General features: G+C 52.4%; 1 protein-coding gene across 1 annotated transcript; it reads left to right on the top strand.

Moving 5' to 3' along the window:
• The first annotated feature begins 99 nt into the window (after window positions 1-99).
• DHX38 (DEAH-box helicase 38) lies at window positions 100-16,905 on the top strand. Its single transcript, XM_073225762.1, has 27 exons — window positions 100-393; window positions 2,453-2,794; window positions 3,146-3,330; window positions 4,010-4,111; window positions 4,682-4,829; window positions 4,962-5,080; window positions 5,235-5,311; window positions 5,822-5,977; window positions 6,523-6,684; window positions 6,880-6,987; window positions 7,339-7,451; window positions 8,892-9,029; window positions 9,402-9,588; window positions 9,721-9,906; window positions 10,249-10,389; window positions 10,730-10,840; window positions 10,933-11,049; window positions 11,234-11,341; window positions 11,755-11,867; window positions 12,592-12,800; window positions 12,884-13,038; window positions 13,477-13,632; window positions 13,729-13,863; window positions 14,048-14,173; window positions 14,658-14,753; window positions 15,024-15,145; window positions 16,443-16,905. The coding sequence occupies exons 2-27, from the start codon at window positions 2,472-2,474 to the stop codon at window positions 16,525-16,527; spliced, it is 3,678 nt and encodes a 1,225-aa protein (XP_073081863.1). The 5' UTR covers window positions 100-393; window positions 2,453-2,471; the 3' UTR covers window positions 16,528-16,905.
• The last annotated feature ends 693 nt before the right edge of the window (window positions 16,906-17,598 follow it).

Here is a 17,598-nt window from a genome sequence, read left to right as displayed (position 1 = left end):
AAGCTAGAGTCACTTCCGCCCTTGGGAAAGACGGTCGCCCCCATTCTCGCTCCCTCCTCCATCTCAGACTGGAGGCGGGCTCTCGCCTCTTAGGCTAAGCGTGATTGGTCTCCAGGAGTCGCGGAAGCGCCTTTGGGCCGAGCCTCGGAGGAGACGCTCTAGGCTGGCGGGCCCGGAGCGTTCCGTCGCACGTCCGTGCCGGGAGTCGCCGTTTCCGGGCTGCCCTGGATGGCCTCCTTGGGCGGCTAGTGGGGGCCGTGCAAGGCATTATGGGACAACCATGGCGGCTCTCGAAGTGTGGCTCCCGACTCTCTGAGGTCGTCTCAGCGAGGAGTGCTGGCGCCCAAGCCCTAGAATCTGGGACGGGGGTCCCCGAGAGTCGGCCGTGGTGAGGTGGGTGTCTCCTCTTCCCTCCCGACTCTCCCATCGCCAGTCACGGCGGCTCCAGGCGGCGGTTCTCGGTCCCTCTCTCGGGTCCGGGCCCGGGTGTGTGAAGTCCGGGCCCTGTCACCCGACGTGCCTTTCTCGCCCCGGGGATGCTGTGCGGGGCCGGCCGGCCCAGGCCTTGCTCCTCGCCCTGCTCAGATCCTGCCGCCCGGCGCGGCCCCACTGAGGTCCAGGGGGCTGCCGGGGGTCGCCCTCACGCTTCCTCAGGCCTCCACCTTAGCCCGCTCGGAGACTGGTGCCCAGGGCTCCCTGTGTAGGCTGGTGCCTTCCTCGTGTTTGTCACGGTGGTATTTATACCACTGCCTCTTCTGTTAGAGTGTCAAGTCCAGGAGGGCGAGGAGTTTTGTCTTGTTCTCTGCTCTCTCTATTGCCAGGAACAGTGATGGGCTCCCAGAAGGCACTCAATAAATAATTGTTGAGTGGATCAGTCCAGTTTCGTTCTCCACTGTTTTTTCGTACCGCATGTGGCTTCTTCACCATTCGTCCTTCCCCGGAATCCAGCGCCTTAACTCTCTGTTCCTTCTCAGCAGCTAGTTAAGCCCCATCTGTCAGACTCCCTCTTATGCTGTTAGTAGTTTCCCTGCTGTCTTAGGAATGTTTTGCTTCCTGTTCTTTTGTCAGTTTACATTCATTTATTTATTCATCAAAGGTTCATTGTGGTAGTCACTGGGTACAGCATCGACAAGACAGACAAGGTTCTCTTAACTGCATAGAATGGCATTATAGGATTATATTTTCTAGTTCAGACCACTGCTGAGCAGAACCTGTATGTATCTTCCTTCCTATTTAGATTTCCTTATATGCATACAGATGTCACCAATATGCAGCTTACCTTTTTTTCTTCTGTTGATGGCATTTTTTTTCACAATGCAGCTCTTGTTTCTGTGTCCATTATTATATGTTTAGTCTGTTTGGGCAATAATCCTCTATGGAGCTGTGCTTGTTAATTAGAGCCAAGCAAAACACTCAGGATTCTGGTGGTACCCTACCCCCTGACAGTTCCTTTGCTACATTGATTTGTTGGAATGAGAGGAGTTATCCATTCGTGTATGTTTTTAGGTGGATGGTTTTAAGTGGATGGAAGGTTAAGAGGAGTTCGTTACAAGTTGAGAGCCAGGAAATCTTACAGTCAACTAAATACTTTTCAGAAACACCATGTAACCTAGTGCTTCTCATTAATATTTTTGATGAACATGGATTGTTTTAAACAGTTTTTGACTCCTGTGAGGTAATTCTTTTCTAAAAAACACAACTGTTCCTAAATAAGTCACTAATGTATGGATCAGATGAATGGTAGTGTTATACACCAACATTTCTAATTTAAAGGGAGTTTACCTGTATCTGGAGATTAAAGGGAGGGAGAAGTAGAAGAACTCAATGAAAAAAAATGGCAAGCGACCCAATCACTACAGAGGAGCACAACAAATAAAGTAATATAACAATTACATTTATGTACTCCTTTATGGTTACAGAGTGCTTTTGCATACACTTTATTGTTTGAACTTTATTGTTTGATTCTCAGAGTAATTCCCTGGATTAGATAATGCAAAAAGTACTATATTTTACAATTATAGAAATTACACTTATTCTAAGATTAATTTATTTGCTTATAATCATACAGGTAGCAAATGTCAAGAGCCTGGATTCTAATTGAGGTTTCTGACATAAAATCTAGGGGCGTTTCCCCTAAACTCCTTTTATAGATGCCATCATGCTCTAGTAAGTGTTCCTTAATAAAGTTTGGGTGGTATCTTCTTGGACCCTGGTGTTTGGGTATGTGCGTGTGTGTCTGTTTCTGATGTGTGTTGGGATTGGAACTGGAGGATTTTTGAGATTGTCAGTGACATGACAGCAAGGTCTTGGCAAGAGGTAGCTAAAGAAGTCCTGTTTTTGATGGGGAGGTTAACCCCCTGAATTACCTGTAACTACCATTATCCTGGGATATAGCAAAGTTGAGCCTTCTGTCCTCTTATGTCCAATACCAACTGGTTTGCCTTCCTTCTAGAGAAATCCCAGAACCTGTCATGGCAGACACCAGAGAGGATGCCTCAATCCATCGACTGGAAGGCACTGATCTGGACTCTCAGGTCGGCGGTCTGATTTGCAAGACTAAAAGTGCAGCTAGTGAACAGCATGTCTTCAAGGCCCCTGCTCCCCGCCCTTCATTGCTGGGACTGGACTTGTTGGCCTCCCTGAAACGGAGGGAGAGAGAGGAGAAGGATGAGGGGGAGGACAAGAAGAAGTCCAGAGTCTCTTCCTACAAGGACTGGGAAGAGAGCAAGGATGACCAGAGGGATGCTGAGGAGGAGGGCAGTGACCAGGCCGGTCGAAGTAGCCGGCAAGACAGGTAATGGCGTTAGGATGGATTGGCCCAAAGGGAATGAAAGTGGAGGCCAGAAAATAACATCCTGTGTTTGTATCTGTTTTTTTGATGGGCATGTAGAGCTTTATAATTTTATTATGATTCTATAATGTTGAGGGTAGATAGGAATTGGTATTTTCTTCAGATTTGTGGGGAATGTTCACAGCTGACTGAAGAGTACATGATGGAGCCTAGCTATGCTTCGGGTTGTTGCTGGATGTAAGCCTGCTATTCTAGGGAGATAAAGTGGGAAAGGACAGGTCAGCCAGCCAGAGGATTGGGGGCAAGTTTTCCTCCTGTGGAGGGGCCCTTTACCAGTCACCCTCCCTGCTTCAGACATTATCGACCTGCTCGGGTAGAGACTCCATCCCACCCTGGTGGTGTGAGTGAAGAGTTTCGGGAACGCAGTAGGCAGAGAGAGCGGGAGCGCCGAGAACATGGCGTCTATGCCTCATCCAAAGAAGAAAAGGATCGGAAGGAGAGATCGCGGGACCGAGACTGTGACCGCAAGAGAGAGAGAGGTGAGCTGCCCAGCATAGTTCCTGTGGCCCGTTAAACACTTGAATTTACATGTTGGCCTCTTCCTGTTGCAGGAGTTTTTATGACAACTGGTAATGGGGGAGCCCTATTTGCATAATGTCAGCCCGGTTGTTTTTGACCCTCTTGGGACTGGGACTAGCAGGCAGTTTAGGAGCTGTTACTTGCAGCAGAGCTGCTTGGCTTGAGTGTGGGTTCTCTTCTTATTATGAAAATGGATGACAAAAGTGATAATGGATGATATGTATAAGAAACCAGAGTTTACAATAGTGTTGCTGATAGAGAAAGGACAGTGCTAGGGAGCAAGGCTAGACACAGAGCACTGGATATCAGTGCTGGCTTTGCTCAGTATTATTTTAAGTTTTGTAGCTTATAGACTTGTAACTATTAAACAGCTATTCAGTATATAGACTTGTAACTATTCTTTTTTGAATTTTTGCAGGAAAATAACTGTTACTGTGAGTTTGAAACTTTCTAGACAGTAACTATTTTTCCCTTGAAAGAATGGGGATATGTGAGTTTCAGGAGCCCATGGATCGCATTAGAGCAGTGCAGGTTGCACCTGTGAGTGAGTTGGAAGGCCTGTCCTTTCTCTAGGGTGAAGACGGGTGAAAGTTAGGGCGGGGCACATGTTTTCTAAGCTCTGTGTGTGACTCTTGACAGATGAACGGGATAGAAGCAGGCATAGCAGCAGATCGGAGCGAGATGGAGGGTCAGAGCGCAGCAGAAGAAATGAACCAGAGAGCCCGCGACACCAGCCTAAAGGTAAACCGAGCCGTTGCTGTGATTGTGAGGGGTCAAGTACAAAAGGCAGGGTGAGCGACCCCCATCCTCAGTGGGATTGTTGTGGGCCAAGTCAGAATTCCTGATTCCACCATGAATTTCTTGGAATACTTGGTTCTGAGTGTTGTGGGAAGGCCCTGGACCTCTCTCTGTTGCAATGGATTTAAGGTGCTGGGCTGCTTTGCTGAATGTCCAGTTTTCCAAATGGCAAGAAAGAATAGGGACCTGGGGAACAGAAAAAGGATTTATTAAAAAGAATTATTTGTATTCCAGAGGGGTACATTTGCAGAGATAAAGTGGGTATTCGTTAAAATGTTATGCACAGATGAAATGTGCATAAATGATATTTCAGGATATTCCTTAAAATGTTATAGAACTGAACCCTTAAAATTCAGGTATCTTTAAAAACTGTCAGAACCATCTTACCCATTACAACAAGTTTATAAATGGTAAAAGAAAGAAATTTTGGGAATTGACTTTTCGCTAGTAGTTGTGGAATCATGTGCTGGTTAAATTGAATGCATCCTGTGAATGTGTCTTTTGTGGCCTCAGATGCAGCCACTCCTTCAAGGTCAACGTGGGAGGAAGAGGACAGTGGCTATGGCTCCTCAAGACGCTCTCAGTGGGAATCGCCCTCCCCAACACCTTCCTATCGGGATTCTGAGCGGAGCCATCGGCTGTCCAGCCGCGATCGGGATAGGTGATGTTCTGGGTGGAACAGCCCAGTTTCTCTGGGTGGGTGGCAGAGGGCGGGCCTGATGAGGGCAGATGACGGCTGGGAACATGGCTCAGCTTAGTGACTGCTGGTGATACTGACTCTGCTGTTTCCCAGGTCTGTGAGGAGCAGGTACTCAGATGACACACCTCTGCCAACCCCATCCTACAAATACAATGAGTGGGCTGATGACAGAAGACACCTGGGCTCCACGCCCCGTCTGTCAAGGGGCCGAGGTAAGGCCGCTGGAAGTAGGAGGCAGCAAAGCAGGGCTGCTCATTCCAGTGAGGCTGCACAGAGCTCTGGAGCTGTGTGGCTTTGCAGTCTGTTGGTGGCCACTGGAGAGAAGCTGGGGTTGTGTGGACTCACCTGCTACATGTTCCCCTGCAGGACGCCGTGAGGAGGGCGAAGAAGGAATTTCATTTGACACAGAAGAGGAACGGCAGCAATGGGAGGATGACCAGAGGGTAAAAACCTGACACCTTGGAGGGATCGAATGAGGGGTGGTAGCCTCCATAGGTGGGTGGGTGACAGGAGGTGTCAGAGTACAAGGACATGAGTGATGCTGTGGTGGAACTGGACTTTGATGCCGTCGGTTGACACTGGACAGGTTCAAGGAAGCTGAGCCTTGTTCTGTCTCAAAGCCCTGGAATCTCTTTCCAGAGGCCCAGGCTGCAGGGGAAACGTCCCACCTAGTGCAGGTCAGACCTAAGGTCTTCAGTTGTGTTGGTGCCACCACGCGGTACATCTGGGAAGTGCTGTCATGGTCAGCCATTTAAAGGCTTAGTGCATACAGCTGGCACTGCAGCTCTCCTCCAGAAAGCTCATCTTGGAGCGGGTGATCGCTTCTGCACCTCTCGCGAGGGTTGCTCCACCGCGCCAGTGATGCCTTACCAAACATCTCCTCCCCTTCGGACCATGTCTTGTGCATAAGCCATCTGTCCCTTGTTCTCACTGCCTCGTCTCACGTCCTGCAGCAAGCTGACCGGGATTGGTACATGATGGATGAGGGATATGATGAGTTCCATAACCCCCTGGCCTGCTCCTCTGAGGACTACGTGAGGCGGCGGGAGCAGCATCTTCACAAACAGAAGCAGAAGCGTATTTCGGCCCAGCGGAGACAGATCAACGAGGTGAGGCTGCCTGCAGTGGTTGGGGCAGGTTCAGCTGGAGCTGGGGGCATGTGGGAGAAGCAGCGGGTCACGTCCCTGTGAGGATGGCACAGCTTGTCTCCCCGTTGCTGAGGTACCAGATGTAGGGATGCCTCTGGAGGTGGAGGAGTGAGTGTGGAACCTTCCAGTAGCTTAGGAGAAAACTCCAACTCCTGACTTCCCTGTTTTGCAGCCCTTCCTTGTGGGGTGCTGTTGATGGGAACTGGTAGGGTGGGGCCTGGCTCAGGGGTCTGTGTGTTCTTTGCCTCTGAATGGGGCTCGTGACAGTCACCATCTGTATGTCCACGCAGAGGTTCTGACTTAGAAAGAAAGTGCTGCTTCTTGGAAAAAGCAGGTGATTGGGATCAGCAGCTCTTCTGTCTAAGGAGCTTCAGGGTGGAGAGGCCGGTGCCACCTCTGTAGCCCCATGACCCTTCTCTCTAGACTTGATGTGTGGTCTTCCCTGGTGGCCTTTCAGGATGGCCTGTGGGTACAGTCTGAGCATGGCCCCTGTTGTGTCATCACAGGATAATGAGCGCTGGGAGGCCAACCGCATGCTCACCAGTGGGGTCGTCCAGCGGCTGGAGGTGGACGAGGACTTCGAAGAGGACAGTGCAGCTAAGGTGCATCTGATGGTGCACAACCTGGTGCCCCCCTTTCTGGATGGGCGCATTGTCTTCACTAAGCAGGTGAGGTTCCTCTGTGGCCTGAGAGAAGAGAGCTCAGAAAGACCTCATAAAGAAAGAAGGGGGAGGCCAGGGAACAAGTCCCCACCACGGCAGGGCGGCGACCCCTTTCACTGACTAGGGCGGCCGTGCAAGCAGTGGGCCTTCTCGTGGAGGCCAGGGATGATGGGAGCTTCTCTGTTCCCCATCCCGCCACAGCCAGAGCCTGTGATTCCAGTCAAGGATGCCACTTCGGACCTGGCCGTCATAGCTCGCAAGGGCAGCCAGACGGTGCGGAGGCACCGCGAGCAGAAGGAGCGCAGGAAGGTGGGCTCTGGTCTCCTGGGGCCGGGGGGCTCTGCGTGCTTCCTCTGTTTTCTCCTTTTTAAAATCCGATTGGATCTCAGGTAGGGTTCCTGTAGAAGGTAGAGGACACTCACAGAGCAAGAATCAGCCCGTGGAGGAGGGCGTTGCTTCCCTCCACCAGTGCCTTTGTAAACACAAGCACAGGGCGTGACGTGGGAGCTTGAGGTTGAGGCCTGGGGTGTGTGGCTTGGTGCCACTGCTGCCTGCTGGGGTTACCACCCGCTAGGTGAAGCCTCTTGTCAGGCAGCTCGGGTTCCCATAGACACATTTGTGAGCAAGGTGGAGCTGACTTGCTTTCCACGTCCTTTTCAGGCTCAACACAAGCACTGGGAGCTGGCTGGAACCAAGCTGGGAGATATAATGGGTGTGAAAAAAGAGGAGGAGCCAGATAAAGCTCTGACAGAGGACGGGAAAGTGGACTACCGGTAGGAGCCTCGCCGACAGTGGCCTGCCTCCGAAGGCTGGGTCCCTCAAGGGCACTCGCAGAGGAACCGACAGAATTCATGGCTTGCGAACAGGACTGATGGCACTTTGAGTCTTCTGGTGTCTTCTGGTCCCTTCTTCCTGGTCTCCCTCCTAAACCATCTTCAACTTTTTCTAGATGTTTCCTACTGTCGCCCCTGCTACTATAGGGGTTTCCTTTGTGCCAGAGAGTGTTGAACACCTCACAGATACTTGCTCACTGAGGGAGGAGAATGAGGCCCAGGGAGGTTAGGGGTGAGGTCCCCCAGCTAGTAAATGGCATCAGGATAAGACCCAACAATCTAGCTTTGGAGCCCACTCTGGTAGCCACTCTGCTAAAGTGCTTCTCAGGAGTTCAGTGCAGGAAGGTGGGATGTGCCTTCTTTAGATTTCAGTTCATCCAGTTTTTAACAGAGGTTCAAAAATAGTGTTGTCTTATCAGGTAGTGACTTCCCCGTTCGTAGAGGTATTTAAGCAGATGTTGGGTAACTGCTCATTGGGATTCCCACATAGGGTAGGTGGCTGGACTCTGATGTCCTACTGAACTGTCACTGAGTTACTAATTCTCTGAACCCCTGTGAGCAATGGCCAAATGAGAAGTTGGTGGTATTGATCAGCCCTTGTTGGTCCCTAGTGAATTTAATCTCTTAGGCACTAATTATTAGCTAGCTAGGAATGACTGTGCAATTAGAAATAGGAAGCCTGACAGAGCACGGGTGGATCTAACCACGAGTCTCCTGGGGCAGGGCTGGGTGGGGACTGCCCGGCCTCAGCAGTGCTGAGCTGCTCTCTTTTGCTATGTGGTCTTTGGAAAATTACACAGTGCTTTTGAGTCTTGGGATGTATACACGTGTCAGTTATTTGAGTGCTTTCAGTAGAAGTTGTGGGTAAATATTAAAGGGGTTGGTCTTACAGTTCTTTGAAAATAAAGCTTTACAGACTATGCTTCCTGCCTAGAGGAGGGAGGAGATCTGACCTTGGCCCTGACTCTGTGACCGGGACTCCTGCTTTTAGCCCTTTAAAGGTTGTACCAAAATTGCCCAACGGTATTCCGGACAAGGTGATGACCTCTGACTTAGCTACTCTTCTGGTCAAACCCTTTGTGGGGGAGAGGATTTGCCCACTTGCTGATCTGTCACTCCCCTGAGTCATATTCAGCTCTGTTTGACCCTGGGGGTGTTGGCTATGTATGGATGATGGATTCTCAGACAGTTGTTCTGGTCCCTTAGGCCCGAGGAGAAAAGAAACAGCCCAGAATACTTGGCTGCTCTAGTGTCCCAAAGCTTTGCCACACCTTGTTGAAGTGGTGGTGGTTCTTGGGTGAAGGAGGAAGGGCAGTGACCCAGTCAGGAAGGAAAATGTGGGAGATCATGTGGGGTGCTTAGGCTGCCATGTGTTCTCAGGACAGAGCAGAAGTTTGCAGATCACATGAAGAAAAAAAGTGAAGCCAGCAGCGAATTCGCAAAAAAGAAGTCGATTCTGGAGCAGAGACAGTACCTGCCCATCTTTGCTGTGCAGCAGGAACTCCTCACTATTATCAGGTAATCCGCCGCTCGGCCCAGAGCTCCAGCATCGGATCGGAGGTTTCCTTCGTCTCCTGTGTTTACTCAGTAGCTCTTTTCCTTTTGGGCTTTACATCTGGTGGAAAAGGGAAAGAATTTTTGTCTCTGACCTGGGTTCCCTGGGCGACTTTGCATAAAGCAAACAAGATGGCATCATTTTGTTGCCGTTCACTTGTTTGAACCTCACTGTCTCCTGGACGTTCCCCGTGGTGTCTCGGTCTGGGGGCTGTCGTCCTGGGGAAACTGTCCTCGCTAAGCAGGCGTGCTTCTTGGACAGCCAGATGCGGGGGTTGGACATTCGGAGGTGGCCCCACACTGGCCTCCTCTCCCTTTGCCTCCTCTCCCTTGTAGAGATAACAGCATCGTGATTGTTGTCGGGGAGACGGGGAGCGGTAAGACCACACAGCTGACCCAGTACTTGCATGAAGACGGTTACACGGACTATGGGATGATTGGGTGCACCCAGCCCCGGCGTGTGGCCGCCATGTCGGTGGCCAAGAGAGTCAGTGAAGAGATGGGGGGAAGTCTTGGTGAGGAGGTGAGTGGCCGTGAGGGCTGAGCTCTGTAGTTATTGCCTGGAAGCTTCCGTCCATTTGAGCCGATCTGCTAAGGCGTGGACCCGGTGTGGGCTGTGCTAGAGGTCTTCTGAGCCATCTCTCCCCTGCTCCAGGTGGGCTATGCCATTCGCTTTGAAGACTGTACTTCAGAAAACACCTTGATCAAGTACATGACTGATGGGATCCTACTGCGAGAGTCCCTCCGGGAAGCGGACCTGGATCATTACAGCGCCATCATCATGGACGAGGCCCACGAGCGCTCCCTCAACACCGACGTGCTCTTTGGGCTGCTCCGGGAGGTGAGGGCTGTGGGGCCAGTCCCTCTGTGCCCATCGCTCTGATCAGTGCCGCCAGTAGTTGGTGAACCAGGTCCTCCAGGCGGGCTGGGGTCTCTGACAGGCCGGAGCTTGCCGGCCTCAGACCTGGCGGTGTAGCTTACCCTGTCCTTGCGCCACTGAGTGACTCACGCCTCTCTTGGCTGTGGCTCCGTGGGTTCTGCCTTCAGGACTGTGGTGAATTGAATGTGCCAGTTTGTCGGCTTTGGTTTCTGTTTCATTTGGGAGCAATGCTGGAGTGACTGGAGGGTGGAAGCTCAGGGATCCCAGCTTATGGGGGAGCCTCTGACCAACCTCTCTCCTTAGGTGGTGGCTCGGCGTTCAGACCTGAAGCTCATTGTCACTTCGGCCACTATGGATGCAGAGAAATTTGCTGCCTTTTTTGGGAATGTTCCCATCTTCTATATCCCTGGTCGTACTTTCCCTGTTGACATCCTCTTCAGCAAGGTACTGAGGTCTCCTTTTTTTGACCTGACCCTGACCTCTGTTGGAGGGCATGGGGTAGGGTACTGAGTTAGGAAAAGCTTTGTCGCTGCGTTGGGGAGGCTGGGGTAGCCTGCAGCTCCAGGACTCGGAGACAAAGAACTGTGCTCTGGGGAGGTTTTGTTGTATTATTTCTTTGGGAGTGGAAGTGTGGTGTTCAGGGAAGGCAGCCAGGCCATCTACAGGTACAGCATCCCTGAGTGACTGCTGGCTTGAGCCCCTGACTAGTGACTGGCTGCTGGTTCCCAGAGGGGTGCGCTGCACTTGCCTCTGAGGGTGTCCCTGTCCCTGGCTGGTGTTGCAGACCCCACAGGAGGACTATGTGGAGGCCGCCGTGAAGCAGTCCTTACAGGTGCACCTGTCAGGAGCCCCCGGGGACATCCTTATTTTCATGCCGGGCCAAGAGGACATTGAGGTGCGTGTGTTGTCACGGTGTCATGACTGGGTGTATCCTGCACATGAGATTTTGGGACTCTGGTGTCTCACGGCTCCTGTCTGTGCCCTCAGGTGACCTCAGACCAGATTGTGGAACATCTGGAGGAGCTGGAGAATGCACCTGCCTTGGCCGTGCTGCCCATTTACTCCCAGCTGCCCTCTGACCTTCAGGCCAAAATCTTCCAGAAGGTGTGACATCAAGAATGTCTGTCCTGGGTCCCCAACCTTTGGGTCTCCTCAGATTTTCCTGCAAAGGAGGGCAGGAGAGAGAGCAGTTACTCTCTGGCAGGGGTGGGGTGCACTTCCCACTGTGGAGTCTTTCTTGCCTGAGGGCCTACAGCCCACCTTCCCTGCACATCCTGCCTGACTCTAGGCTCCAGATGGCGTTCGGAAGTGTATTGTTGCCACGAACATTGCTGAGACATCTCTGACTGTCGATGGTATCATGTTTGTCATCGATTCTGGTTACTGTAAATTGAAGGTAAGAGAAGACACAGTCGCTGGGGCCCTGGGCCTTCCCCCAAAGCGAACTCGGCTTCGGCAGTGGGAAGGCAGGCCTGGCGTCCTCAGCCCATGAGGGATGCACACGGAGGTCTGGGTGGTATTTAAGAGGCTAACATTTGAGTGCTGATTTTGCCATGTGCTTGATTCAGTTAATCCTTGTGACAAAAACTCTGTGAGGTGTATGATTTAATAACTCAGTAGAGATCACAGCGCTGGTATTTGTGGGGAAATTTCTTGAGTTCCCTGGCTTTAAAAGGATGGCTGCCTGCATCGCTAAATAGTTTGCTTGTGATAATGTGGCAACCAGGGTTTGTCTGTCTTTGTCTCAAGGCTGCTGCCATTTCATCCCTCACTGTGTCCTTAATCAGCTTTTTGTTGCCCTCTTTCTAGGTCTTCAATCCCAGAATTGGCATGGATGCCCTGCAGATCTATCCCATCAGCCAGGCCAATGCCAACCAGCGGTCGGGGCGAGCTGGCAGGACGGGCCCAGGTCAGTGTTTCAGGTAGGAGCCCTGTGCTAGCCTGCTTCCTGGGGCAGCGCTGGGATTGCTGAGTGTGGAGCCTGGGCTGGGGCGGGGGGATCGGACTGTGATCCAGCAGAGGGGGGCCGGCCCTAGAGCTGAGCCCCGGGGCGGGGAACCGATGTTGGGGCTGCCACTCAGTGGTCCTCTTCTCACAGCTGCTAGTGGAAGAGGTAGCCTTTCCAGGCAGCTCTGAGGTCTGAGCAGCCTTGGGTTTCAGGCAGACCTAGGTTGAAGCTACCTGCAGTGGCAGACCAGTGATTGCAGCACGCCTCCCTTCAGGTGATAGTACGGAACACATTACCTCATTGGTTCTTTTTAACTTTTTCAGTTGTTCTCTTTTTGTTTTTCCTGAATTAAAAAATAACATACTCACTATAGAAATTCAGAAAATACACACAAATATAAAGAAAATAATATCCAGCCATAATTCTAGTCCCAGGGTCATTGGTTCCAGAAGTGAGACAGATGCATAGGGAATTTCAGCAGAAGAATGGATTGGCAGGACTGCATTTTGAATAGGTGGAAGTTCATGATTCAAAGAGAAAATGGGAGGTCGGGGGAAGAAATGAGAAATTCTCCTCCCTGCTGGTGGCTTCATCTGTACTGGCTGTTCTGGGAGAGAGCACTGGTCCCCCCCCAGGGACGGCGCAGGCAGCCAGCATGTCGGAGGGGTGCAGCACTCCCCTGGTCTCCTCCCTGGCAGGCTGTATACCCAGAGCGCCTACAAGAATGAGCTCCTGACCACCACGGTGCCCGAGATCCAGAGGACCAACCTGGCCAACGTGGTGCTGCTGCTCAAGTCCCTCGGTGTGCAGGACCTGCTGCAGTTCCACTTCATGGACCCGCCTCCTGAGGACAACATGCTCAACTCCATGTACCAGCTCTGGATCCTCAGCGCCCTAGACAACACAGGTGCTGCAGCCGCTGGCCACTAGGGTCTCTCCTTCTTGGCTCCGCTGTGTCTGTTGAATATCTGGATTGTTCCTCTCTCCTAGGTGGTCTGACCTCCACAGGGCGGCTGATGGTGGAGTTCCCGCTGGACCCAGCCCTGTCCAAGATGCTCATTGTGTCCTGTGACATGGGCTGCAGCTCCGAAATCCTGCTCATTGTCTCCATGCTCTCGGTCCCGGCCATCTTCTACAGACCGAAGGTGGGGAGATGGTGTCCAGCTCTCTGCTCAGCAGCCTTGGGCTGTTCGTGGGCTTGAGGAAGGATTAGAGAGGGGAGTAGTTTCTCTTTGTAGTGTTAAAATTGGATGGAGGGGCAGGAGTCAGAGTGCCCAAAGAATGGTTTTGCTGTTTTCTGTTAAGCAGCTTGGGGTAGGGGAAAGGATGGGCTAGATCAATGGCTCTCAGTTTGTACTTTGGAAAATTTGCAAAAGCATGTTTTATCTTCTAGTATGGTTGTGCCTGAACCCTCACATTTTAGATTAAATATTTTGTCATAAACTATTTTCCCTACATTGTTAGGGCAGCATATTGACATATTTGTTACATGTGTTGGTAGGTGACAGGGTGAGTACCTCTGCATCTTCTCAGCAGAGCCGGACTCCCTGCCTAGTTAGAGTAAGGCCCTTCTGTCTTCTCAGGGCCGGGAGGAGGAGAGCGATCAAATCCGGGAGAAGTTTGCTGTTCCCGAGAGCGATCATTTGACGTACCTGAATGTCTACCTGCAGTGGAAGAACAATAATTACTCTACCATCTGGTGTAATGATCATTTCATCCACGCCAAGGCCATGCGGAAGGTGGGGGCAGTGGTCCATATAAGCAGGGTGCTGGGGTGGGGTGGGAGGTGAGAAAGGAGGGCTCCAGCCTTGCCTGCCCACCCTGTCCTGCTCTAGGTCCGGGAGGTGCGGGCTCAGCTCAAGGACATCATGGTGCAGCAGCGGATGAGTCTGGCCTCGTGTGGCACTGACTGGGACGTCGTCAGGAAGTGTATCTGTGCTGCCTATTTCCACCAGGCAGCCAAGCTCAAGGTGAGCCCAGAGGAGCCTGGTGGCCCTGTGGCCCCTCCCAGGCCTGATACTTACACCAGCACAAAGTTCTTCCTTTCCTGCTGCACAGTTCTGCAAATGTGGGCAGACAGTGCTGTAAGGGATGGGGTGCTGCCCAAATGAGCAGCAGCCTTCTGACGTGGCCACCTGTCGTGTCTCCCCCTAGGGAATCGGGGAGTATGTGAATATCCGGACAGGGATGCCCTGCCACTTGCACCCCACCAGCTCCCTCTTTGGAATGGGCTATACTCCGGACTACATAGTGTATCATGAGTTGGTCATGACGACCAAGGTGAGTCTTTTCCAAGACAGCTAGTATGAGGCAGGCCTACCTGCCTGGGCCAGGCCTTTGTAACCCTTCCCTGCCCTTTGGGAAGAACTTTGCACCCGGGAGACTTGAGGCACCTGTATTGCTTTGTGGGGAGCTGACAGTTTTCATCTGGGGTCTTGGGAAGCTTGCACAGAGTAACCTTTACCCTCTAGGTTACAGGGGCCTCGGCTGTGCCAGTAGTATTCTTTCCTACATGTGGCTTGGGATGAGCAATTCCTCTTGGTGTCATTAGCAGGGTTTTTCGAGGGATACTGAGGGGCATTTTTTCCAGCTTGGAGGATCTGGATGTGAGAAAGGAATAAAATTCCATTGTCCGGTCTTCTCTGCCCTTTTCTGCCTCACAGGGCTGGGGGGAGGGCCCTTCGCACACATCTAATTGTGGAGTGGTGCTGGGGGGGACAGCGTTGGCTGGCTGTGAACACGACACTGGCCCTTCTGCCTGCAGGAGTACATGCAGTGTGTGACTGCTGTGGATGGAGAGTGGCTAGCAGAGCTGGGGCCCATGTTCTACAGTGTCAAACAGGCAGGAAAATCTCGGCAGGTAAGGATCTTTCACTTTCCATGGAGGTTCTGCTTGCCTGGGGGGTCCATTGGTGACAGAGTTAGGACTGAGTCATGCAGTGTCTGTCCTGAGTCAGTGGGAAAAGTAGCCTCAGCCTCAGAAGGAAAGATGGCTTCAGTGCTGGGGCAGGGGCCTCTGGGTGCCATCGCCATCTGCACAGCGCCTGGCTTGCAGTGGGAAGGTGGGTGTAGAGGCCGCCTCACCTGCCTGTCCCCAGCGGTCGTCAGCACCTCTCTCACCCTTCTCTAGGAGAACCGCCGGCGGGCCAAAGAGGAAGCGTCTGCCATGGAGGAGGAGATGGCGCTGGCCGAGGAGCAGCTGCGAGCCCGGCGGCAGGAGCAGGAAAAGCGCAGCCCCCTGGGCAGTGTCAGGTGAGCTTCAGCCTTGGGACTCTGGCCAGGATGGAGCCGGCCCCTGGGAGGCCCCAGGGACCAGCCTGAGAAGCCAGCCAGGCCCCAAGGCAGGATGGTGATGGAAAAGATGTTGAATGTGTCGTGAATTGGTGACACAAGCTGACTGTGGTCATGTGGGGACATGGGAGGGGTTCCAGACCCATCTTCAAGGGGCTGTGGTGCATCCCTGACCCCCAGTCATCGTTTGTTCTGTTGTACTGAGGGTCTGCAGTGGTTCCAGCTTCACTGCGGAGGGCGGAGCGCCTGTGTCTGCTGCTCCAGAGTTGGGTGGAACCTCTCGGGGTGGGGGCGTAGTCCTGCACGGGTCTGCCCTCACTTCAGACACTGGCCGCAAGTTCAGACACTCTCACTTGTGTTACAAATTTGGGGAACCCCATGGACTCCCTCACATTTGATAATTTGTCAGAACCACTCATAGAACCAGGAAAGTACTATACTTAAAAAGACAGTTTATTGTAGCAAAAGGATTCAGTCAGAAACAGCCAAAGGGAGAGATGCCTAGAGAGTTCTGGGAGGGTCCCAAAGGCGAGGTTTCCATTGTTCGCATGGCCACATTACCCTCCTTGCACACTGACGTGTGAGGGTATCAGAGCTTTGCCGAGCAGGGAGGCTCACCTGAGCTTCAGTGTCCAGAGTTTTATTGGGATTTCATTACATAGCCACGAGTGACTGAATCAAAACCCATGTGATTAACTCAATGTCCAGACCCCTTTCTCTGCCCAGAGGCTGGGCTGGCACCAGGCTGGTTCCGAGCACAGCCCTCTGACCCCATGGTCGGTCTTTCTGGCAGAGCCAGCCCTAATCCTGAGTCATCTCATTAGTGCAGGCTCTCAGGTGTGGTCCAGGGGCCCACTGTGAATGACAGGCACTCCCATCCCTCAGAAAATCCCAAGGGTTTAGAGATTGCCTCCCAGGAACTGGGGACAAACGCTAGCCAGATTCTTCATTGCACAGCTGGAGTGGTGGCCTGCCGAGGTGGACAGAAGGCTACCTCCGTAGCTCACCTATGGGGTGTAAGAGGAGTGGTTAAAAAATCTTCTCTCACAGCAGTCCTTAGTGGATGTCAGAGTGAGGCGGAGTCTTATTCTGCTCCCCATCACGAATGGGGACCTGGGGAGTAGAAGCGTGCTGGGGGAGAAGACCCTTCCTGTCCCAAAGCCTGTTGACACACCAGGCAGAAATCCCAAGTCCTACAGTGTGTTCTGGTTGGAGTGAATAGCGGTGTGATTCCCGACTTCTCTTTCTGTGCCTCCAGGTCTACAAAGATCTACACCCCAGGTCGGAAAGAGCAAGGGGAACCCACGACCCCTCGCCGCACCCCAGCCCGCTTTGGGCTATGAGCTGAGGCTGTCCTTGCAAAGGATGGAAGCCAGCTATGGAGTCCTGAGCCCTTGGCTTCAGCACCCCGGGCGTCCTGACAAAACCTTGTCGCCTGTGTGCGTCTGGGCCCCTGGGGGAAGTGCTGCTGAGGCCCAGCTCTGCAGTGGAGGGAGTAGGAGCGCCTCAGCGCAGGCGTGGGGCAGAGCAGCCGAGGAGCTGCTGGGGAAGTGGCTGGACCCGTCGCAGCCAGGAAAACTGTCCCTGGACACTTGCTGTATAAAAGACTTGGCCATGACTATGTTTTTTAAAGTTCCTGTGTAAAGCGGTAAAATAGACCTAGAAGGAATTGTAATTTGGTTATAATTCAGGATTTGGAAATAAATTTATTGTTTGTAAAATGTCATTGCATTTCTGACTGTTCCCGTTTCCCTCACCACCCTAAACCACATACTAAAGAGAAGACGGCCAGGACCCTGACCTGATTGATTTTCCTTAGATGGATCCTCCTAGAACCTTAGCTTGCCTTAAGGCAGCACCTCTAGGTTGGCAGGGTGGGACATAGCCGACAGGGAAGGACAATGGCCTGGGGCAGTGGGTGGACCAAGCCCTGAGGTGCCCACCTGTTCCTGAGGCTGATGGGCAGGGCAAGGCCAGCCAGCAGCCCAGAAGTTGGAAGGAGGCGGGCAGGAGGTCGCTGTGTATTGACAGAAATAGAGTGAAATGTTGCTTATTGATGGCTTTTCAGGTAAAAGATGACCCTAACGCTGGAATCACGAGTCTTTTCTGTTAAGTAGCCTAAGTCCACTGAGCTGGCTTTTGAGATAATCTGGTCCTTTGTGTCACCTATGTTCCTTGTTGTGTGATTCCCTAGGGTTGGCTTCTGCCAGGTGTGCAGGTTGCAAGGTTCTGTGCTGGGGCGCAGTCACCGACGGGCTTGGGACTGAAGCAGGGTGATACTAGACCAGAGCTCAGCGCCACCCCCTGGGTGCCTGGCTCATGCTGCTGGCTGTTGGCTCTGCTCTCTTTCTCTCTCTGTTCCTGGAATTGGAATCCCCATGTTATAGCTCAATGTAAGTTAAAACTTAGGTCAA

Source organism: Manis javanica, chromosome 17, assembly GCF_040802235.1.
Source record: "Manis javanica isolate MJ-LG chromosome 17, MJ_LKY, whole genome shotgun sequence".
Taxonomy (NCBI): Eukaryota; Metazoa; Chordata; class Mammalia; order Pholidota; family Manidae; genus Manis; species Manis javanica.
The sequence above is the reverse complement of the archived record's forward strand: the minus strand, read 5'-3'. Positions and strand labels throughout refer to the sequence as shown.

Bases quoted from the DNA above. Each gene is read 5' to 3' on its own strand.
- DHX38 (XM_073225762.1), top strand. From the start codon at position 2,472: ATGGCAGACACCAGAGAGGATGCCTCAATCCATCGACTGGAAGGCACT. The intron at 5,312-5,821 runs GTAAAAACCTGA...CACGTCCTGCAG, and splicing joins AATGGGAGGATGACCAGAGG to CAAGCTGACCGGGATTGGTA. The intron at 13,039-13,476 runs GTGGGGAGATGG...CTGTCTTCTCAG, and splicing joins CCATCTTCTACAGACCGAAG to GGCCGGGAGGAGGAGAGCGA.